Below are 19,520 nucleotides of genomic sequence, written 5' to 3' on the forward strand. Positions count from 1 at the left end.
TGTTTAGGGTTTAGGCATTCTAGTTTGCGCTGTTTTTTTGTTAATGCTTTCCAATGTGTCAAGTAATTATCTTTTTGTTTTCTCATGATTTGGTTGGGTCTAATTGTGCTGCTGTCCTGGGGCTCTGTGGGGTATGATTGTGTTTGTGAACAGAACCCCAGGACCAGCTTGCTTAGGGGACTCTTCTCCAGGTTCATCTCTCTGTAGGTGATGGCTTTGTTATGGAAGGTTTGAGAATCGCTTCCTTTTAGGTGGTTGTAGAATTTAACGGCTCTTTTCTGGATTTTGATAATTAGTGGGTATCGGCCTAATTCTGCTCTGCATGCATTATTTGGTGTTCTACGTTGTACACGGAGGATATTTTTGCAGAATTCTGCATGCAGAGTCTCAATTTGGTGTTTGTCCCATTTTGTGAATTCTTGGTTGGTGAGCGGACCCCAGACCTCACAACCATAAAGGACAATGGGTTCTATAACTGATTCAAGTATTTTTAGCCAGATCCTAATTGGTATGTCAAATTTGATGTTTCTTTTGATGGCATAGAAGGCCCTTCTTGCCTTGTCTCTCAGCTCGTTCACAACTTTGTGGTAGTTACCTGTGGCACTGATGTTTAGGCTGAAGTATGTATAGTTTTTTTGTGTGCTCTAGGGCAACGGTGTCTAGATGGAATTTGTATTTGTGGTCCTGGCAACTGGACCTTTTTTGGAACACCATTATTTTGGTCTTACTGAGATTTACTGTCAGGGCCCAGGTCTGACAGAATCTGTTCTGCTGTAGGCCCTCCTTGGTTGGTGACAGGAGCACCAGATCATCAGCACACAGTAGACATTTGACTTTTGACAGATTCTAGTAGGGTGAGGCCGGGTGCTGCAGACTGTTCTAGTTCTAGCTTCATTTTGTACTCTAACTTAGCATTCAGTCCTTATAAAGTTCAATTTATCGTTGCAATGTATTTTTCTTCTTGGCTTTTGAAAGTAAAAAAAATATCTTCAGACTAAACATTACTCACTCAGTTCCAGGTTGGATGGTGTTTTCAGTTTGTTTGCCAGAGCATTTGCTTTATAGCTTGGGCCTTCCAGGTAATTCTGTCCAAAATCAGGTTGTAGGTTTGAAGTTTTGATTTGAAGTGAAAGTTATGTTGTGGAGGGTAGCATCCTGTATATGTCCCTGCCAAAAAATACAAGTTTATCTAACTCTAAATGTATATTTTTTTAAAGAACATGCTGAAAAATGCAGGAGCTCATCTGCTCATCTGCTCATGACCTCTGTCTCTCTGTCCCTCGCGCGCTCTCTCTCGCTCTCCCTCTCTCTCTCTCTCTCTCTCCCTTGCTGTCTCTCTTTCTCGCTCCATCCCTCTCCCATTTCTCTCTCTCATACTCGTCTCTCTCTCTCCCTCCCCCCGCTCTCTCTCTCTCTCTCTGACTCTCTCTGTCTGTCCCTCTCTCTCTCTCCCTCCCTCTGCTCTCTCTCTCCCTCTCCCCCCTTTCTCCCTCTCTCATATCTCTCTCCATCTCTTGTTCTCTCTCTCTCTCTCTTTTTCTGTCTCTCTCTCTCCTCTCTCTCCCTCTCCCCCCTTTCTCCCTCTATTGCTCTCTCTCTCTCTCTTGCTCTCTTTTTCTCTCTCCTGCTCTCTCTCTCTCTCCTGCTCTCTCTCTCTCTCTCCTGCTCTCTCTCTCTCCTGCTCTCCCTCTCTCTCTTTTTCTCTCTCCTGCTCTCTCTCTCTCCTGCTCGCTCTCTCTCTCTCCTGCTCTCTCGCTCTCCCTCTCTCTCTCCCTTGCTGTCTCTCTTTCTCGCTCCATCCCTCTCTCATTTCTCTCTCTCATACTCGTCTCACTCTCTCTCCCTCCCCCCCTCTCTCTCTCTCTCTCTCTGACTCTCTCTGTCTGTCCCTCTCTCTCTCTCCCTCCCACTCTCTCCCTCTGCTCTCTCTCTCCCTCCCCCCCTTTCTCCCTCTCTCATATCTCTCTCCATCTCTCGGTCTCTCTCTCTCTCTCTCTCTCTCTGTCGCTCTCTTTATTTCCCCCTTTCTCCCTCTCTCTCTCTCTCTCTCTCTTTTTATGTCTCTCTCTCCTCTCTCTCTCCCTCTCCCCCCTTTCTCCCTCTATTGCTCTCTCTCTCTCTCTCTTTTTTTCTCTCTCCTGCTCTCTCTCTCTCTCTCCTGCTCTCTCTCTCTCTCTCCTGCTCTCTCTCCTGCTCTCTCTCTCTCTCTCTCTCCTGCTCTCTCTCTCTCTCTCCTGCTCTCCCTCTCTCTCTCTCCTGCTTTCTCTCTCTCTCCTGCTCTCTCTCTCTCTCCTGCTCTCTCTTTTTCTCTCTCCTGCTCTCTCTCTCTCTCTTTTTCTCTCTCCTGCGCTCTCTCTCTCTCTCTTTTTCTCTCTCCTGCGCTCTCTCTCTCTCTCTCTCTTTTTCTCTCTCCTGCGCTCTCTCTTTCTCTCTCCTGCTCGCTCTCTCTCTTTTTCTCTCTCCTGCTCTCTCTCTCTCTCTCTTTTTCTCTCTCCTGCTCTCTCTCTCTCCTGCTCACTCTCTCTCTCTTTTTCTCTCTCCTGCTCTCTCTTTTGCTCTCTCTTTTGCTCTCTCTTTTGCTCTCACTTTTGCTCTCTCTCTCTCTCTCTCCTTCTCTCTCTCTCTCTCTCTCTCTCTCTCCTGCTCTCTCTCTCTCTCTCTCTCTGGGGACTCAGGGACCTCATTTACTCAGTATAGAGCAGTAGAGAGCTGTGGTCTGCCTCCCTGCCAAATAGACCTTTCAGCAACAGGGAATAGGGGGAAATCATGTCCCAATGCCCACAGAAACAATTTAGGAGCTGTTTGCATTACGGGTGAAAAGAGGATTTTTCTGGAAACCACAAACTGCTGCTCGGGTTTCATAACAAAGCGTCACTCCTTTTTGTCTATTGCAGATCTTCGCCCATTCTTTCTCCCTCTCCTCTTCTCCTACTCCCAGCTACTATAATGTAAGTCCAAGACGAGACTTTTTTATCGGGTCAGGTCCATGCTTAAGAGGCGTCAGGCTGCGTTCCAGCCGCTCCGGTCACAGCAGTCCTCCTTTAAGGCCCTGCCAACTAGTAAAAAGCTCATCTGTGAAATGCTGAGATGGCAATATAGCACAGCCATTGGGTTCATCACTGAGGAGAGGAGAGGATGGTACCCCCCACTGGGTCAGGCCTGTAGGATGCTTGGCAGCTGAAAAGGTATTAGGGTAGGGATGTACGTACAGTGCTATAGTACTACAGATGTGTAGTGGTTAGGGACATGGTCTTCCTAAATGTTATGCTTCAAGGGAGATTCAGTAGCTAGGTAATGTGCTAAGTCAAAATGGATTGTACCTGTGGAGATGAACAGCCCAGTGTGTCTCCAGAAGGCTGAGTGGTACCTGCGGCGCCATGAGCAGGAGCTGGAGCTACTGATGATCGGCAGTGACAACATGCACGTGGAGCTTACAGAGGGGGTGAGTAGTACGCTGAGGACCAATGGCAACGTAGCCTCTTATTGGAACTCTTTGGGCTGTCTGTAAAACTTGTGAATGGCTTTCCTGACTAATGACAGAGCTTGGGCCGTATGAAGCGTCTCAGAGTAGGAGCGCTGATTTAGGATCAGTTTTTGCTTTTTAGATGATAAAATGAATACGATAGCATGGATGGAGGAGGACCAGATCCTAGATCAGCACTCCTACTCTGAGACACTTGATTCATAGTGTGCAGCACAGTAGCAGGTGCCTGGTAGTTACACCATTACTCTCTCAGCACACAGCACCACCTGGTGGTCATGATGGATAACCATTGGTGCTGTGTACTGCATCATTTCCATGTTGTGGACATTTTCTGATCTGTCAATGTTTTACTTGTAGCATTATTGGACCAGCACAGGAGGCAGAGAGGATTCTAACCGGTGAGCAAGCCCTGAAATATCCCCTTGGAAATGTTCAATAGTTCTAATATTTTTAAAAAATTGTATAGCTTACAAAGATATGCGTTTTACGTAGACCATTAGTAAAACCAGGCTGTATCACATCAGGCTGTGATTGTGCGTCCCATAGGGTGGCGCACAATTGGCCCGGCGTCGTCCGGGTTTGGCCACAGCAGGCCGTCATTGTGAATAAGAATTTGTTCTTAACTAACTTGCCTAGTTAAATAAAGGTTAAGTAAGGAATCTATCTATCTGAATACTTCAATATGTGGTACTTTGAACTGCAATACTATGTATTGTATAAAATTGCACTGACATCTACTGCATGCTTCTAGTATGGCAGCCTATATGATGTCACTAGTCTCGTAGTTACTCCCATGTAGAAGACCTTGACGAGAGGCAAAGAACGGTGTATTTCAGCTCTGTTGATGGTCTCCGCCTTATTTAAATGAACTTGATGTACTGACTCTGTTCTTCCATTCCCCCTGCAGGATCCCTTCTGGTACTGATGGATGGATGGAGTACGTGCCCATCTCAGAGAAGAAGAACTTCACCCTGGCCCCGCCACAGGAGCTCAGAGAAGGTACGACCACATACTCTGTTCTCTTCACAACTGCTCAAATGTAATGGAATTATTCAGTTAGAATTGACAAAGACATAAGACAAAAAGGTCATGATAAAATATTACCATTTGGTAACTCCAGCTCCTTTTCCAGTGTTGGGGAACATCCTCTTGTTGGCGTAGAGAACATTTAGCAGGTTAAAAGATTATTTCCTGCCCTTCTTCACATTTTGACATGGGGTGCAGAGAACATTTAGCCTTTTTTAAGCTCATTTTCTCAGTGTATTCATGTGATATTTGAGTGACTAGAACATTACAACAAAATCTATGGACTTAAAAACCTAGCTAAAAAACTCTGCTGACATGGGCTAGTTGATCTGGACATGTCTGACAAGTTATAAAGAGCTCTCTAAGGTCTGTAATGACTGACATGACAAGAGAAACTGATTATTCACTACCCAGTTTCAAAATGGAAACCTTTGTATTGTACTATTGCAAGAGTCAGTTGAAAGCCGGACGGGGGTATTTTTTTGTGGAGGGGGCCACAGTTTGGGAACCACCGCCATTGAGGGGTTAACACGTTTCCTGATCCTCTGTGCTGGTCTGCGTGTGTTCTGTAGGAGGGCCCCTGGTGTATGACAGTGTGCAGCTGATCCAGAACTCACAGGCCCTGAACGGAACTCAGAGGGTTCTCCTGGATGATGTCATGTCTGTGGAGGAGTGCGCCGAGCTCAAAAACCTGGCCCATGTAAGATAATTGATATTAAACATATATTAACTGCAGTCGATTGATGTATTTGATCATATTTACACTGGTTATAGTATCGACGTATACACTGTGTACACGGTGACTGGGTTCATCAGGAAGTGTATAGAGGATGTTGTTCCTACTGTGTCGATTACAACTTATCCAAACCAAAAACAGTTGATAGATGGCAGTATTCACACAAAACTGAAAACGCGAACAACCGCATTTAACCAAAAATCTAATTTTATTGGTCACATACACATGGTTAGCAGATGTTATTGCGAGTGTAGTGAAATACTTATAGTGTAGCGAAATGCTTAACCACAGCAAGATGACTGGGAATACATGTACAAACAGACCAGCTATGCCCTCCATACGGCAATCAAATAGGCAAAATGACAGTACAGGGACAAAGTGGAGAAGCAGTTAAATGGCTTAGACACGAAACACATGGCAGGAACTCCATACTACTGACTATAAGGGGAAAGCCAGCCATGTCGCGGACACCGTCGCCTCGCTCCCGGACAAGTTGAACACCTTCACTCTCTTCGAGGAAAACTACACAGTGCCGCGAGGACTGTGGGCTCCCGCCGCTCCTCAACGAGACAGCCTCTAGGGAGGAGGGGAGGACCCTGGTGTAGTGGTGTCAGGAAAATAACCTCAACGTCAACAAAACAACGAGACAGCCACCAGGGAGGAGCGGAGGGCCCTGTTGTAGTGGTGTTAGGAAAATAACGTCAACGAGACAGCCTCCAGGGAGGAGGGGAGGGCCCTGGTGTAGTGGTGTCAGGAAAATAACCTCAATGTCAACAAAACAACGGAGTTGATCGTGAACTACAGGAGGCAGCATAGAGAGCACGCCCCCATCCACATCGACGAGGTCACAGTGGAGAGGGTTAAAAGCTTCAAGTTCCTCTGCGTACACATCACTGACGACCTGAAATGGTCCCTTCATAATGACAGCATGGTGGAGAAGGCGCAACAGTGCCTCTTCAACCTCAGGATCCTGAAGAAATTTGACTTGACTCCTATGACCCTCATGAACTTCTACAGATGCACCGTTGAGATCATTCTGTCGGGCTGTATCACTGCCTGGCAACTGCACCGCCCACAACCACAGGGCTACAGATGGTGGTGCGGTCAGCCCAACGCCTCACCAGGGGCACACTCCCTGCCCTCCAGGACATCTACAGCACCCGTTGTCACAGGAAGGCCAAGAAGATCATCAAGCCGGGCCTCCGCCCAGCACCCTGTCCTGAACCTTAGTCACTGTTGCTAGCCGGCTATCACCCAGTACTCTACCCTGCACCTTAGAGACTGCTGCCCTGTTTACAAAGTCAATAAACACTGGTCACTTTAATAATGTTTACATACTATTTTACCCACTTCATACTGTATTCTAGTCAAGGCTCATCCTATATATACACCTTTTCTATCCACATATTGTCCATACTGTCTATACACACCATTCACATACATACACTACATGGCCAAAGTATGTGGACACCTGCTCGTCGAACATCTCATTCCAAAATCATGGGAATTAATATGAAGTTGGTCCCACCCTTTGCTGCTATAACAGCCTCCACTCTTCTGGGAAGGCTTTCCACTAGATGTTGGAACATTGCTGCAGGGACTTGCTTCCATTCAGCCACGAGCATTAGTGAGGTCGGGCAACTGATGTTGGACGATTAGGCCTGTCTCGCAGTTGGCGTTCTAATTTATCCCAAAGGTGTTCGATGGGGTTGAGGTCAGGGCTCTGTGCAGGCCAGTCAAGTTCTTCCATGCTCGACAAACCATTTCTGTATAGACCTCGCTTTGTGCACGGGGCATTGTCATGCTGAAACAGGAAAGGGCCTTCCCCAAGCTGTTGCCACAAAGTTGGAAGCACAGAATTGTCTAAAATGTCATTGTATGCTGTAGTGTTAAGATTTCCCTTCACTGGAACTAAGGGTTCTTGCCCGAACAACGAAAAACAACCCTAGACCATTATTCCTCCTCCACTAAACTTAACAGTTGGCACTACGCATTCGGGCAGGTAGCGTTTTCCTGGCATCCGCCAAACCCATATTCGTCCGTCAGACTGCCAAATGGTGAAGCATGATGAAGTTTGTGCACAATGTCAATTTCATCCATATGGTTGAACCGCTTATAAATTACAGCACTTTTTGTACACAGTCCCCCCATTTTAAGGGAACAAAAGTATTGGGACAAATTCACTTGTGAATATGTTTCTAAACACTTCTAAATTAATGTGGATGCTACCATGATTACGGATAATCCTGAATGAATTGTGAATAATGATGGTGAGAAAGTTAGACACCAAATATATACCCCCAAGACATGTTTACCTCTCACCATTACAATAACAGGAGAGGTTAGCATTTTATATCATACCCTCAAGACATGCTAACCTCTCACCATTACAATAACAGGAGAGGTTAGCATTTTATATCATACCCCCAAGACATGCTAACCTCTCACCATTACAATAACAGGAGAGGTTAGCATTTTATATCATACCCCCAAGACATGCTAACCTCTCACCATTACAATAACAGGAGAGGTTAGCATTTTATATCATACCCTCAAGACATGCTAACCTCTCACTTTTACAATAACAGGAGAGGTTAGCATTTTATATCATACCCCCAAGACATGCTAACCTCTCACCATTACAATAACAGGGGAGGTTAGCATTTTATATCATACCCCCAAGACATGCTAACCTCTCACCATTACAATAACAGGGGAGGTTAGCATTTTGGTGGTGGTATCATATATTGTCTGTAACTCTCCCTTATCACTATTCACAATTCATTCAGGACTATCCATAATCATGGTAGCATCCACATACATGCAGATGTGTTTAGAAACATATTCTATTCACAAAAAAAGTGACCCCAAAATGACACAAATGTTTTACCTTTAATTCCTATAGGGCACAAAAACACAACCAAAACAAACAGCAAATTTTGCAACAAATGTATAGAGTCACAAGCTTGATGTAGTCATTGAGTGCTATGAATATGGGACCAAACACTTAACTTTTTACTACTTGAATACACATATAAGTTAATTTGTCCCAATACGTTTGTCCCCCTAAAATGTACTATGTACAAAAAGTGATACAATTTCTAAATGGTTCACCTGATATGGATGAGAATACACTAAAAGTAAATCTGACAGTCTGCACTTTAACCTCGTAGTCATTGTTTGAATTCAAATTCAATGTTTAGAAGTATAGAGCCAAAAAAAGAACAAATTCTTCATTGTCCCAATAATTACGGACTGCACTGTACGAATACCGTGCATTCAGAAAGTATTCAAACCCCTTCACTGTTTCCATGTTTTGTTATGTTACAGCCTTATTCTAAAATGGATTCAAAATATTACATATTCACACACAATACCCCGTAATGACAAAGCTAAACTGGTTTTTAGAAATGTTTGCAAATTTATACAAATTAAAAACAGAAATACCTTATTTACATAAGTATTCAGACCCTTTGCTATGAGACTTGAAATTGAGGTCAGGTGCATCCTGTTTCCATTGATCATCCTTGAGATGTTTCTACAACTTGATTGGAGTCCACCTGTGGTAAATTCAATTGATTGGACATAATTTGGAAAGGCACACACTTGTCTATCTATATAAGGCCCCACAGTTGACAGTGCATATCATAGCAAAAGCCAGGCGATGAGGTGAAAGAAATTGTCCGTAGATCTCCAAGACAGGATTGTGTCGAGGCCATAAAAAATGCCGGACTGCGGTTTGCAACTGCACATGGAGACAAGGATTGTTCTGGAAGGGTATCAAAAAAATGGCTGCAGGATTGAAGGTTCCCAAAAACACAGTGGCCTCCATCATTCTTAAATGGAAGAAGTTTGGAACCACCAAGACTCTTCAAGATTCTCTGGTCTGATGAAACCAAGATTGAACTATTTGGCCTGAATGCCAAGCATCACGTCTGGAGGGAAAAACCTGGCACCATCCCTATGGTGAAGCATGGGGTTGGCACCATCATGCTGTGGGGATGTTTTTCAGCGGCAGGACTGGGAGACTAGTCAGAATCGAGGCAAAGATGAAGGGAGCAAAGTACAGAGAGTGGCTTTCGGGCAAGGCTCTGAATGTCCTTGAGTGGCCAAGCGAGAGTCCAGATTTGAACCTGATCAAACATCTCTGGAGAGACCGGAAAATAACTGTGCAGCAACGCTCCCCATCCAACCTGACAGAGCTTGAGAGGATCTGCAGAGAAGAATAGGAGAAAATCCCCAAATACATTTGTGCCAAGCTTATAGCGTCATACCCAAGAAGACTTGAGGCTGTAGTTGCTGCCAAAGGTGCTTCAACAAAGTACTGAGTAAAGTGTCTGAATAGTTACAGTTGAAGTCGGAAGTTAAAATACACCTTACACCTACATTTAAACTCAGTTTTTCACAATTCCTGACATTTAATCCAAGTAAAAATTCCCTGTTTTAGGTCAGTTAGGATCACCACTTTATTTTAAGAATGTGAAATGTCAAAATAATAGTAGAGATAATTATTTATTTAAGCTTTTATTTCTTTCATCACATTCCCAGTAAGTCAGAAGTTTACATACACTCAATTAGTATTTGGTAGCATTGCCTTTAAATTAATGAACTTGGATCAAACGTTTCGGGTAGCCTTCCACAAGCTTCCCACAATAAGTTGGGTGAATTTTGGCCCATTCCTCCTGACAGAGCTGGTGTAACTGAGTCAGGTTTGTAGGCCTCTTTGCTCGCACACGCTTTATCAGTTCTGCCCAGACATGTTCTATAGGATTGAGGTCAGGGCTTTGTGATGGCCACTCTAATACCTTGACTTGTTGTCCTGAAGCCATTTTGCCACAACTTTGTAAGTATGCTTGGGGTCATTGTACATTTGGAAGACCCATTTGCGACAAAGCTCTAACTTCCTGACTGATGTCTTGAGATGTTGCTTCAATATATCCACATAATTTTCCTACCTCATGATTCCATCCATTTTGTGAAGTCCCACCAGTCCCTCCTGCAGCAAAGCACCCCCACAACCTGATGCTGCCACCCCTGTGCTTCACGGTTGGGATGGTGTTCTTCGGCTTGCAAGCCTCCCCCTTTTTCCTCCAAACATAACGATGGCCAAACAGTTCTATTTTTGTTTCATCAGACCAGAGGACATTTCTCTAAAAAGTATGATCTTTGTACCCATGTGCAGTTGCAAACCGTAGTCTGGCTTTTTTTATGGTGGTTATGGAGCAGTGGCTTCTTCCTTGCTCGTTTTACTGGGGATATAGATACTTTTGTACCTGTTTCCTCCAGCATCTTCACAAGATCCTTTGCTGTTGTTCTGGGATTGATTTGCACTGTTTGCACCAAAGTACGTTCATCTCTAGGAGACAGAACGCCTCTCCTTCCTGAGCGGTATGGCGGATGCATGGTCCCATGGTGTTCATACTTGCGTACTATTGTTTGTACAGATGAACGTGGTACCTTCAGGCGTTTGGAAATTGCTCCCAAGGATGAACCAGACTTGTGGAGGTCTACGCTTTATTTTCTGAGGTCTTGGCTGATTTCTTTTGATTTTTCCATGATGTCAAGCAAAGAGGCACTGAGTTTGAAGGTAGGCCTTGAAATACATCCACAGGTACACCTCCAATTGACTCAAATTATGTCAGTTAGCCTATCAGAAGCTTCTAAAGCCATGACATAGTTTTCTGGAATTTTCTAAGCTGTTAAAGGCATAGTCAACTTAGTGTATGTAAACTTCTGACCACCTGGAATTGTGAAATAATCTGTCTGTAAACAATTGTTGTAAAAATGACTTGTCATGCACATAACCAACTTGCCAAAACAATAGTTTGTTAACAAGAAATTTGTGGAGTGGTTGAAAAACGAGTTTTAATGACTCCAACCTAAGTGTATGTAAACTTCCGACTTCAACTATATGTAAATGAGGTATTTAAGTTTTGTATTTTTATTTTTTTTACATAAATTAGTCAAATTAAAAAAACTGTTTTTGCTTAGTCATTATGGGGTATTGTGTGTACATTGATGAGGGGGATAAAACATGTTTTAAATAAAGCTGTAACGTATCAAAATGTGGAAAAATTCAAGGGGTCTGAATACTTTCCAAAGGCACAGTTGACAGCATTTGGATTTATTGTTACAGTGCTATTTATTTTAATTGTATTTGTGCCTATATTTCAATATTTCTTCCTTTTTAAATGTTGTATTATTTGTGTTCTTGTTTGATGTTGTATTGCATTGTTAGGAGCTAGTAACATAAGCATGTCGCTGCACCCGCTATAACACCTGCTAAACTGGGTACACCACCGATAAACTTTGATTTGTGTTTTAACATGTTTACATTTTACATCGTCATTGACACGTTATCATTGTCATGAGTGCAGGGGTTTATGCGTCTCTGTGTTTGGTCCACAGACTATCACTATGGCAGGAGATGGATACAGAGGGAAGATGTCTCCTCACACACCCAACGAGAGGTTTGAGGGAGCCACTGTGTTAAAAGCACTGCAGGTAAGCAAGCTTCTATACAGAGAGACACATTGGAGGAGATAAAACGAGCCTCCGTTTGAAACCAGAAAGTATTGATTACATTATGAACACTTACTTAACACTTCATTTGTATTGCCCTTTTGATATAATAATCTCTCAGTAACAGTATTTTCTTAACATTATCAAAAGTCCCTCTTTCAGTACCTTAGTGGGCAACTAGAGAATATGTTGAAGTGAATGTTTATACCATGTTTCTACTGTGTTTTACCATATTTTACTGTGTTTTACCTTGTTTCTACTGTGTTTTACCATGTTTTTACTGTTCTACCACGTTTCTACTGTGTTTTACCTTGTTTCTACTGTGTTTACCATGTTTTTACTGTTCTACCACGTTTCTACTGTGTTTTACCATGTTTCTACTGTGTTTTACCATGTTTCTACTGTTCTACCACGTTTCTACTGTGTTTTACCATGTTTCTACTGTGTTGTACCATGTTTCTACTGTTCTACCACGTTTCTACTGTGTTTTACCATGTTTCTACTGTGTTTTACCATGTTTCTACTGTTCTACCACGTTTCTACTGTTCTACCACGTTTCTACTGTTTTACCATGTTTCTACTGTTTCTACTGTGTTTTACCATGTTTCTACTGTGTTTTACCATGTTTCTACTGTGTTTTACCATGTTTCTACTGTTCTACCACGTTTCTACTGTGTTTTACCATGTTTCTACTGTACTTTACCATATTTGACTGTGTTTTACCATATTTTACTGTGTTTTACCATGTTTCTACTGTGTTGTACCATGTTTCTACTGTTCTACCACGTTTCTACTGTGTTTTACCATGTTTCTACTGTGTTTTACCATGTTTCTACTGTTCTACCACGTTTCTACTGTTCTACCACGTTTCTACTGTTTTACCATGTTTCTACTGTTTCTACTGTGTTTTACCATGTTTCTACTGTGTTTTACCATGTTTTTACTGTGTTTTACCATGTTTCTACTGTGTTTTACCATGTTTTTACTGTGTTTTACCATGTTTTTACTGTGTTGTACCATGTTTCTACTGTTCTACCACGTTTCTACTGTGTTTTACCATGTTTCTACTGTGTTGTACCATGTTTCTACTGTTCTACCACGTTTCTACTGTGTTTTACCATGTTTCTACTGTGTTCTACCACGTTTCTACTGTGTTTTACCATGTTTCTACTGTTCTACCACATTTCTACTGTTCTACCACGTTTCTACTGTTTTACCATGTTTCTACTGTGTTTTACCATGTTTCTACTGTGTTTTACCATGTTTCTACTGTGTTTTACCATGTTTCTACTGTTTCTACTGTTCTACCACGTTTCTACTGTGTTTTACCATGTTTCTACTGTGTTTTACCATGTTTTTACTGTGTTTTACCATGTTTCTACTGTGTTTTACCATGTTTTTACTGTGTTTTACCATGTTATTACTGTGTTTTACCATGTTTCTACTGTGCTTCTGCTGTGTTTTGTTTCTACAATGTTGTTACTGTGTTTTTTTACCTTCAGTACGGCTATGAGGGCCGTGTCCCTCTGAAGAGCGCTCGTCTGTTTTATGACGTCAGTGAGAGGGCAAGGCGCATCATTGAGTCTTACTTCCTGCTCAACTCAACACTTCACTTCTCCTACACACACTTGGTGTGCCGTACCGCCATCACAGGTGAGCCAATTTCCCAGTGACCATGTCTTGTCCTAGAGGACATGTTTAATATTGCAGGCATATGTTAAATGATTGATTGACAAATCACCTTGCATCATACATAACTTATTTAATTATTTATAGATCAGTCACAATTTACCCACAATGCATTACAGAATTGATGCTCTCAAACATGCCCATTGATTATTGTATCCATATATCTGTTGTTGAGTTCCTGCCCGACTAGATTTGTAGGCATTGCATCAATCAATGGTTGCGTTCCATGTCATTGACGGTGCTGTCGAGCATCAGATGGCTGTATCCTTTGATATAGCTGATATGTTAAATACCAATCCAGGCGTTGTAGGATCTGGCATGCGTCTGCAATGTAGTCGGGTAGGAACTTGACATATATCAAACTTTCCTTATAGTGTCATATAACTTTGAACATCATGTGAATTTCAGCATGTTGGTTCAGTCAAATTTGGTTTGTTTGCCTCTGTGGAGGTTAAGTAAACTTAGTCTGTTTTGGGGTTTATAAAGTTGATCTCTGTTTGGTGTTAATAAAGTTGATCTCTGTTTGGTTCTGTTTGGTGTTAATAAAGTTGATATCTGTTTGGTTCAGGGCAACAGGACCATAGAAATGACTTGAGCCATCCCATCCACGCTGACAACTGTCTGTTAGACCCAGAGGCCAACGAGTGCTGGAAAGAAGCACCAGCCTACACCTACAGAGACTACAGGTTAGGGCTTATACCTTAAGCAATAAGGCCCGAGGGGGTGTGGTATATGGCCAATATACCACGTCTAAGGGCTGTTCTTAGGTACACCGCGTTGCTTCGTGCCTGGACACAGCCCTTAGCCGTGGTATATTGGCCATATATCACAAAACCCTGAGGTGCCTTATTGCAATTATAAACTGGTTACCATCGTAATTAGAGCAGTAAAAATAACTGTTTTGTCATACCCATGGTATAACGTCTGACATACCACGGCTTTCAGCCAATCAGCATTCAGGGCTCGAACCACCCAGTTTATAAAGCATGTTAGGGTTGATGCTTAGCTCTGGTCCAAGGCTAAGTTGCTTCCTAACTACACTGAACCAAAATTGAAATGCAACATGCATCATATGAGGAAATCAGTCTATTGAAATAAATTCATTTGGCCCTAATCTATGGAAATCTACAGATATGCATCTGTTGGTCACAAATACATTTGTTTTTAAAAGGTAGTTGCGTGGATGAGAAAAGTAGTCGGTATCTGAAGAGACCACCATTTATTTGCCTCATGCAGTGCGACACATGTCCTTTGTGTATGGTTTGATCAGGCTTTTGACTGTGGCCTGTGGAATGTTGTCCCACTCCTCTTCAATGGCTGTGTGAAGGTGCTGGATATTGGCATGAACTGGAAAATGCTGTTGTATACGTTGATCCAGAGCATCCCAAACATGCTCTACATGTGACATGTCTGGTGAGTATGCAGGCCATTGAAGAACTGGGACATTTTCAGCTTCCAAGAATTGTGTACAGATCCTTGCGACATGAGGCTGTGCATTATCATGCTGAAACATGAGGTGGTGGCGGTGGATGAATGACACGACAATGGGCCTCAGGATCTCGTCATGGTATCTCTGTGCATTCAAATTGCCATCAATAAAATGCAATTGTGTTAGTTGTCTGTAGCTTATGCCTGCCCAAACCATAACCCTACCACCAACATGGGGCACTCTGTTCACAACGTTGACATCAGCAAACTGCTCGCCCACATGACGCCATACATTTTTGAGAAATAAGCTTTTTCTTTTTTTGCATTGTGTTGTGTGTCAAAACTGCACATTTTAGATTGTCTTATTGTCCACAGCACAAGGTGCACCTGTGTAATGATCATGCTGTTTTAATCAGATTCTTGATATGCCACACCTGTCAGGTGGATAGATTATCTTGGCAAAGGAGAAATGCTCACTAACAGGGATGTAAACAAATATTTGTGCACAACATTTGAGAGAAATGTACTTTTTGTGCATATGCAACATTTCTGGGATCTTTTATTTCAGCTCATGAAACATGGGACCAACACTTTACATGTAACATTTATATTTTTTGTTCAGTATACATTGAAATCTACTCATGCTACCAATGGCACCATACTATACCATTACCTAGTGTTCAATAAGCATGGCTATAATACCAATGGTTTTCATTGTGTTCTCAGTGCTCTGTTGTACCTGAACGGAGACTTTGAGGGCGGGGAGTTCATCTTCACAGAAATGGATGCCAAAACAGTCACAGTGAGTCCTCTCCCAAGAAGGGACACTTTTTGTTGGCTGTATTTCCTGACATTTTTATTAGTCTTACTATTTTACCCTTTCTTTGTACTTCAGTACTGACCTTGATCTCCCCCTCCTCCTCCTCCTCCCCCAGGCTCAGGTGAAGCCAAAGTGTGGTCGTATGGTGGGCTTCTCGTCCGGAGGGGAGAACCCCCATGGGGTGAGGGCCGTCACCAGGGGGCAGAGGTGTGCCGTGGCCCTGTGGTTCACCTTGGACCCCCTCTTCAGAGAACTGGTAAACTGTCATGATGACCCCATCTATCATAATATCTTCCATAGTGACCCATATAGAGGATAGTACATCATGCTATGTATATTATTGCTTTTTATTTAGGAGTATGTTTATTGGTATTTGTTTAGGAAGATGTTTATTGGTATTTATTTAGGAAGATGTTTGTATCATAATACATTGTTCCTATTCCCCCCCCCCCCCCCTCTCTCCTCCAGGAGCGTCTACAGGCTGATGAGGTGGTGCAGGCATTGGACAACCAAAGCAGCCAATCAAAGTGGGACACGAGCCTCAACATCAACCCCAAAGATGAGCTGTAGTAGCCAACCAACACCCAGCTCTGCATCCCCCAAATCTTTATGTCTATTTATTTAATGAAGTTTGGATCAGAACAATTTTATTTTTGTACTGTTTGATGTGCAAGGTTATATCGTTGTTGTTCTTAGTTTTGTTGTCGTCTTGGCTTTAGTGTTGTTGTGATTTTTATTTCTGTAAATGCCAGTACTTGAGTTCCCATTTGGGTCTTAGTTTTTCTCTCTGTTGGGTTGAAACCCAGTCGTTGTACCTCACACTTTAAAGTTTCAGGTAACTTCCAGGTCATTTCCAGGTCACTTCCAGGTCACTTTGTGATGAACTTTAAAGTTCCAGGTCACTTTGTGATTCATATACGAGGTTGTTTCAATACCACCCTGTCCTACATATGTCCAGTTTTTACTGCACTGTGAACCAGCCAAAGAGAAGAAAGCCAGTTGACATTGTTTCTCTCTGTTAGAAAAAATAAATAAATAATGTCTGTTTATGCTTTGGTTTATAACGTTTAAAACATGCACTCATAAAACAATATTTCTTTCAGGCGGTGTGAACACAGTAAATGTTTATCTATTTATTCATTGAAATATTGTCTTGAATATGCATTTACCGAGAGAAAGATGTCGGGCATTATTTTTACAAACAGGGAGCTATAATCCTTTTCAGTGACGGACAGTAATGTCTGATCTTATCTGTCCCGACTTTATGTGCACTTCCTGTTTGTAGTGTGATAAAGACGTCATCCCTCCCTAGCTCTGGTCCATGACGTTAGTGCATCTTACTAGTGTTAGCAAGCCTTAGTAACGCCTCGGACCAGAGCTAATCCCTCCGTTCAGTGTAATCGAACACAGAGTAAGATAACTGTTTACAAGTTAGCTGACACAATGGTGTGTGTTTTAAAGATCGACAGCTGCTATTGCAATTGTCGGCATTTGATATTAGAACCTTTTTAATAAAAGATGTCATTTATTCCTGTTTAAAGGAATTATTATTTTAAGGTGGCGTAATAAGTGTCCTTTCCTTTCAAAACGTCCTCATTTCATGGGTAACAATAGACAGGCAGGCACATGCACTGTTATAGTCCAATGGAAAGAATGTGCCTTGTGTGTACTGTGATATTTCAATGACTATTTCAACTGCTAACTAAATGTAACTTATCATTTTAAGTTAATAGAGTAGGGTTTTAGCTCATCTTTTGATAGGGAGGATGGCCACTTGTGTCTAACTAATATTTAAATATGAATTGCTGTATCCATCTCTGTTGTTGTAATGTGTACTTATAAATTAAAAAGACTATACTGCATAAAATAGTTTCAACTGTGTCCTTTATTTGGGAATGTGTACATTGTTTACAGTTTGTCAACACATTTTAAATAGGTTCAGTTAACAAATATTTAGAGAAGTGGTTTTGGAAAAATGTATTTGAAAATCTAGACATGAATACGACAGCAGTAAATCATTAAATCCTTCAAAGTACTGACTGATTAAACTAAACTTTTTCTATACTGAACAAAAATATAATAAAACAAAACAACATGTTTACATTCCTGTTAGTGAGCATTTCTCCTTTGGTCCCATATTTGATGAGCTGAAATAAAAGATGCACGAAATGTTCCATACGCACAAAAAGCTTATTTCTCTCAAATTTTGTGAACAAAATTGTTTACATTCCTGTTAGTGAGCATTTCTCCTTTGCCAAGATAATCCATCCACCTGACAGGTGTGACATATCAAGAAACTGATTAAACAGCATGATCATTACACAGGTGTACCTTGTGCTGGGGACAAAAGGCCACTAAAATGTGCAGTTTTGTCATACAACACAATGCTACAGATGCCTCATGTTTTGGGGGAGCGTGCAATTGGCATGCTAACTGCAGGAATGTCCACCAGAGTTGTCAGAGAATTTTATGTTAATTTCTCTACAATATGCAGCCTCCATCGTTTTAGAGAATTTGGCAGTACCTCCAACCTGCCTCACAACCGCAGACCACATGTAACCACACCAGCCCAGGACCCCCACATCTGGCTTCTTCACCTGCGGGATGGTCTGAGACCTGCAAATCGGAAAGCTGATGAAACTGGGTTTGCACAACCGAAGAATTTCTGCACAAACTGCCAGAAACCGTCTCAGGGAAGCTCATCTGCGTCCTCACCAGGGTTTTGACCTGACTGCAGCATCTGTACACAGTTCCTGGAAGCTGAAAATGTCACAGTTCTTCCTAGGCCTTAATACTCACCAGACATGTCAGCCATAAAGCACGTTTAGGATGCTCTGGATAAACGTGTACGACAGCGTGTTACAGTTACTGACAATATCCAGCAACTTGGCACAGCGTGAGACAACATTCCACAGGCCACAATCAACATGTTGATCAACTCTATGCAAAGGTGATGTGTCGCCCTGCATGAGGCAAATGTTGGTTACACCTGATACAGTCCTAGTCTGGGTTTTTCTGATCCAAGTCGCAACTTTTTTTTAGGTATCTGTGACCAACAGATGCATATTTGTATTCTGAGTTGTGAAATCCATAGATTATGGCCTAATAAGTTTATTTCAATTGACTGATTTCCTTTTACTGTATGAACTCTAACTCAGTAAAATCTTTGAAATTGTTGAATGTTGAGTTTATTTTTGTTCAGCGAAATTACAAATTATAAATACATTATCGAGCCATCTTTCTTTTTAAATCTCTAACATCTATAGTTATCTATGTCACTACTTAAACTTAAAAACACTTTTGACAAACAATTTAGGGTTTGATTCAATCCGTATCGCAGAAGTTGAATCTAGCCCTTAAAGTTATTATGGGAACAGTAAATCATATCAAATGTATTTATATAGCACTTCTTACATCAGCTGATATATCAAAGTGCTGTACAGAAACCCAGCCTAAAACCCCAAACAGCAAGCAATGCAGGTGTAGAAGCACGGTGGCTAGGAAAAACTTCCTAGAAAGGCCATAAAAAAAACCTAGAGAGGAACCAGGCTCTGAGGGGTGGTCAGTCCTCTTCTGGCTGTGCCGGGTGGAGATTATAACAGAACATGGCCAAAATGTTCATAAATGACCAGCATGGTCAAATAATAGTAATCACAGTGAACAGGTCAGGGTTTCATAGCCGCAGGCAGAACAGTTGTAACTGGAGCAGCAGCACAGCCAGGTGGACTGGGGACAGCAAGGAGTCATCATGCCAGGTAGTCCTGAGGCATGGTCCTAGGGCTCACGTCCTCTGAGAGAGAGAAAGAAAGAGAGGA

General features: G+C 42.1%; 1 protein-coding gene across 1 annotated transcript in view; it reads left to right on the forward strand.

The window, feature by feature from the left end:
• Positions 1-17,572, forward strand: part of LOC139415056 (prolyl 3-hydroxylase 2-like) — a 99,102-nt gene extending 81,530 nt beyond the window's left edge. Inside the window, exons 6-15 of the mRNA XM_071162820.1 lie at positions 3,353-3,442; positions 3,842-3,882; positions 4,392-4,483; positions 5,083-5,210; positions 11,655-11,750; positions 13,271-13,421; positions 14,026-14,143; positions 15,612-15,687; positions 15,821-15,961; positions 16,174-17,572. Of these exons, the coding sequence (XP_071018921.1) occupies positions 3,353-3,442; positions 3,842-3,882; positions 4,392-4,483; positions 5,083-5,210; positions 11,655-11,750; positions 13,271-13,421; positions 14,026-14,143; positions 15,612-15,687; positions 15,821-15,961; positions 16,174-16,275 (1,035 nt within the window). The 3' untranslated portion in view covers positions 16,276-17,572. The remainder of the gene's footprint in view (positions 1-3,352; positions 3,443-3,841; positions 3,883-4,391; positions 4,484-5,082; positions 5,211-11,654; positions 11,751-13,270; positions 13,422-14,025; positions 14,144-15,611; positions 15,688-15,820; positions 15,962-16,173) is intronic.
• The last annotated feature ends 1,948 nt before the right edge of the window (positions 17,573-19,520 follow it).

This window comes from Oncorhynchus clarkii, chromosome 1, assembly GCF_045791955.1.
Source record: "Oncorhynchus clarkii lewisi isolate Uvic-CL-2024 chromosome 1, UVic_Ocla_1.0, whole genome shotgun sequence".
Classification (NCBI taxonomy): domain Eukaryota; kingdom Metazoa; phylum Chordata; class Actinopteri; order Salmoniformes; family Salmonidae; genus Oncorhynchus; species Oncorhynchus clarkii.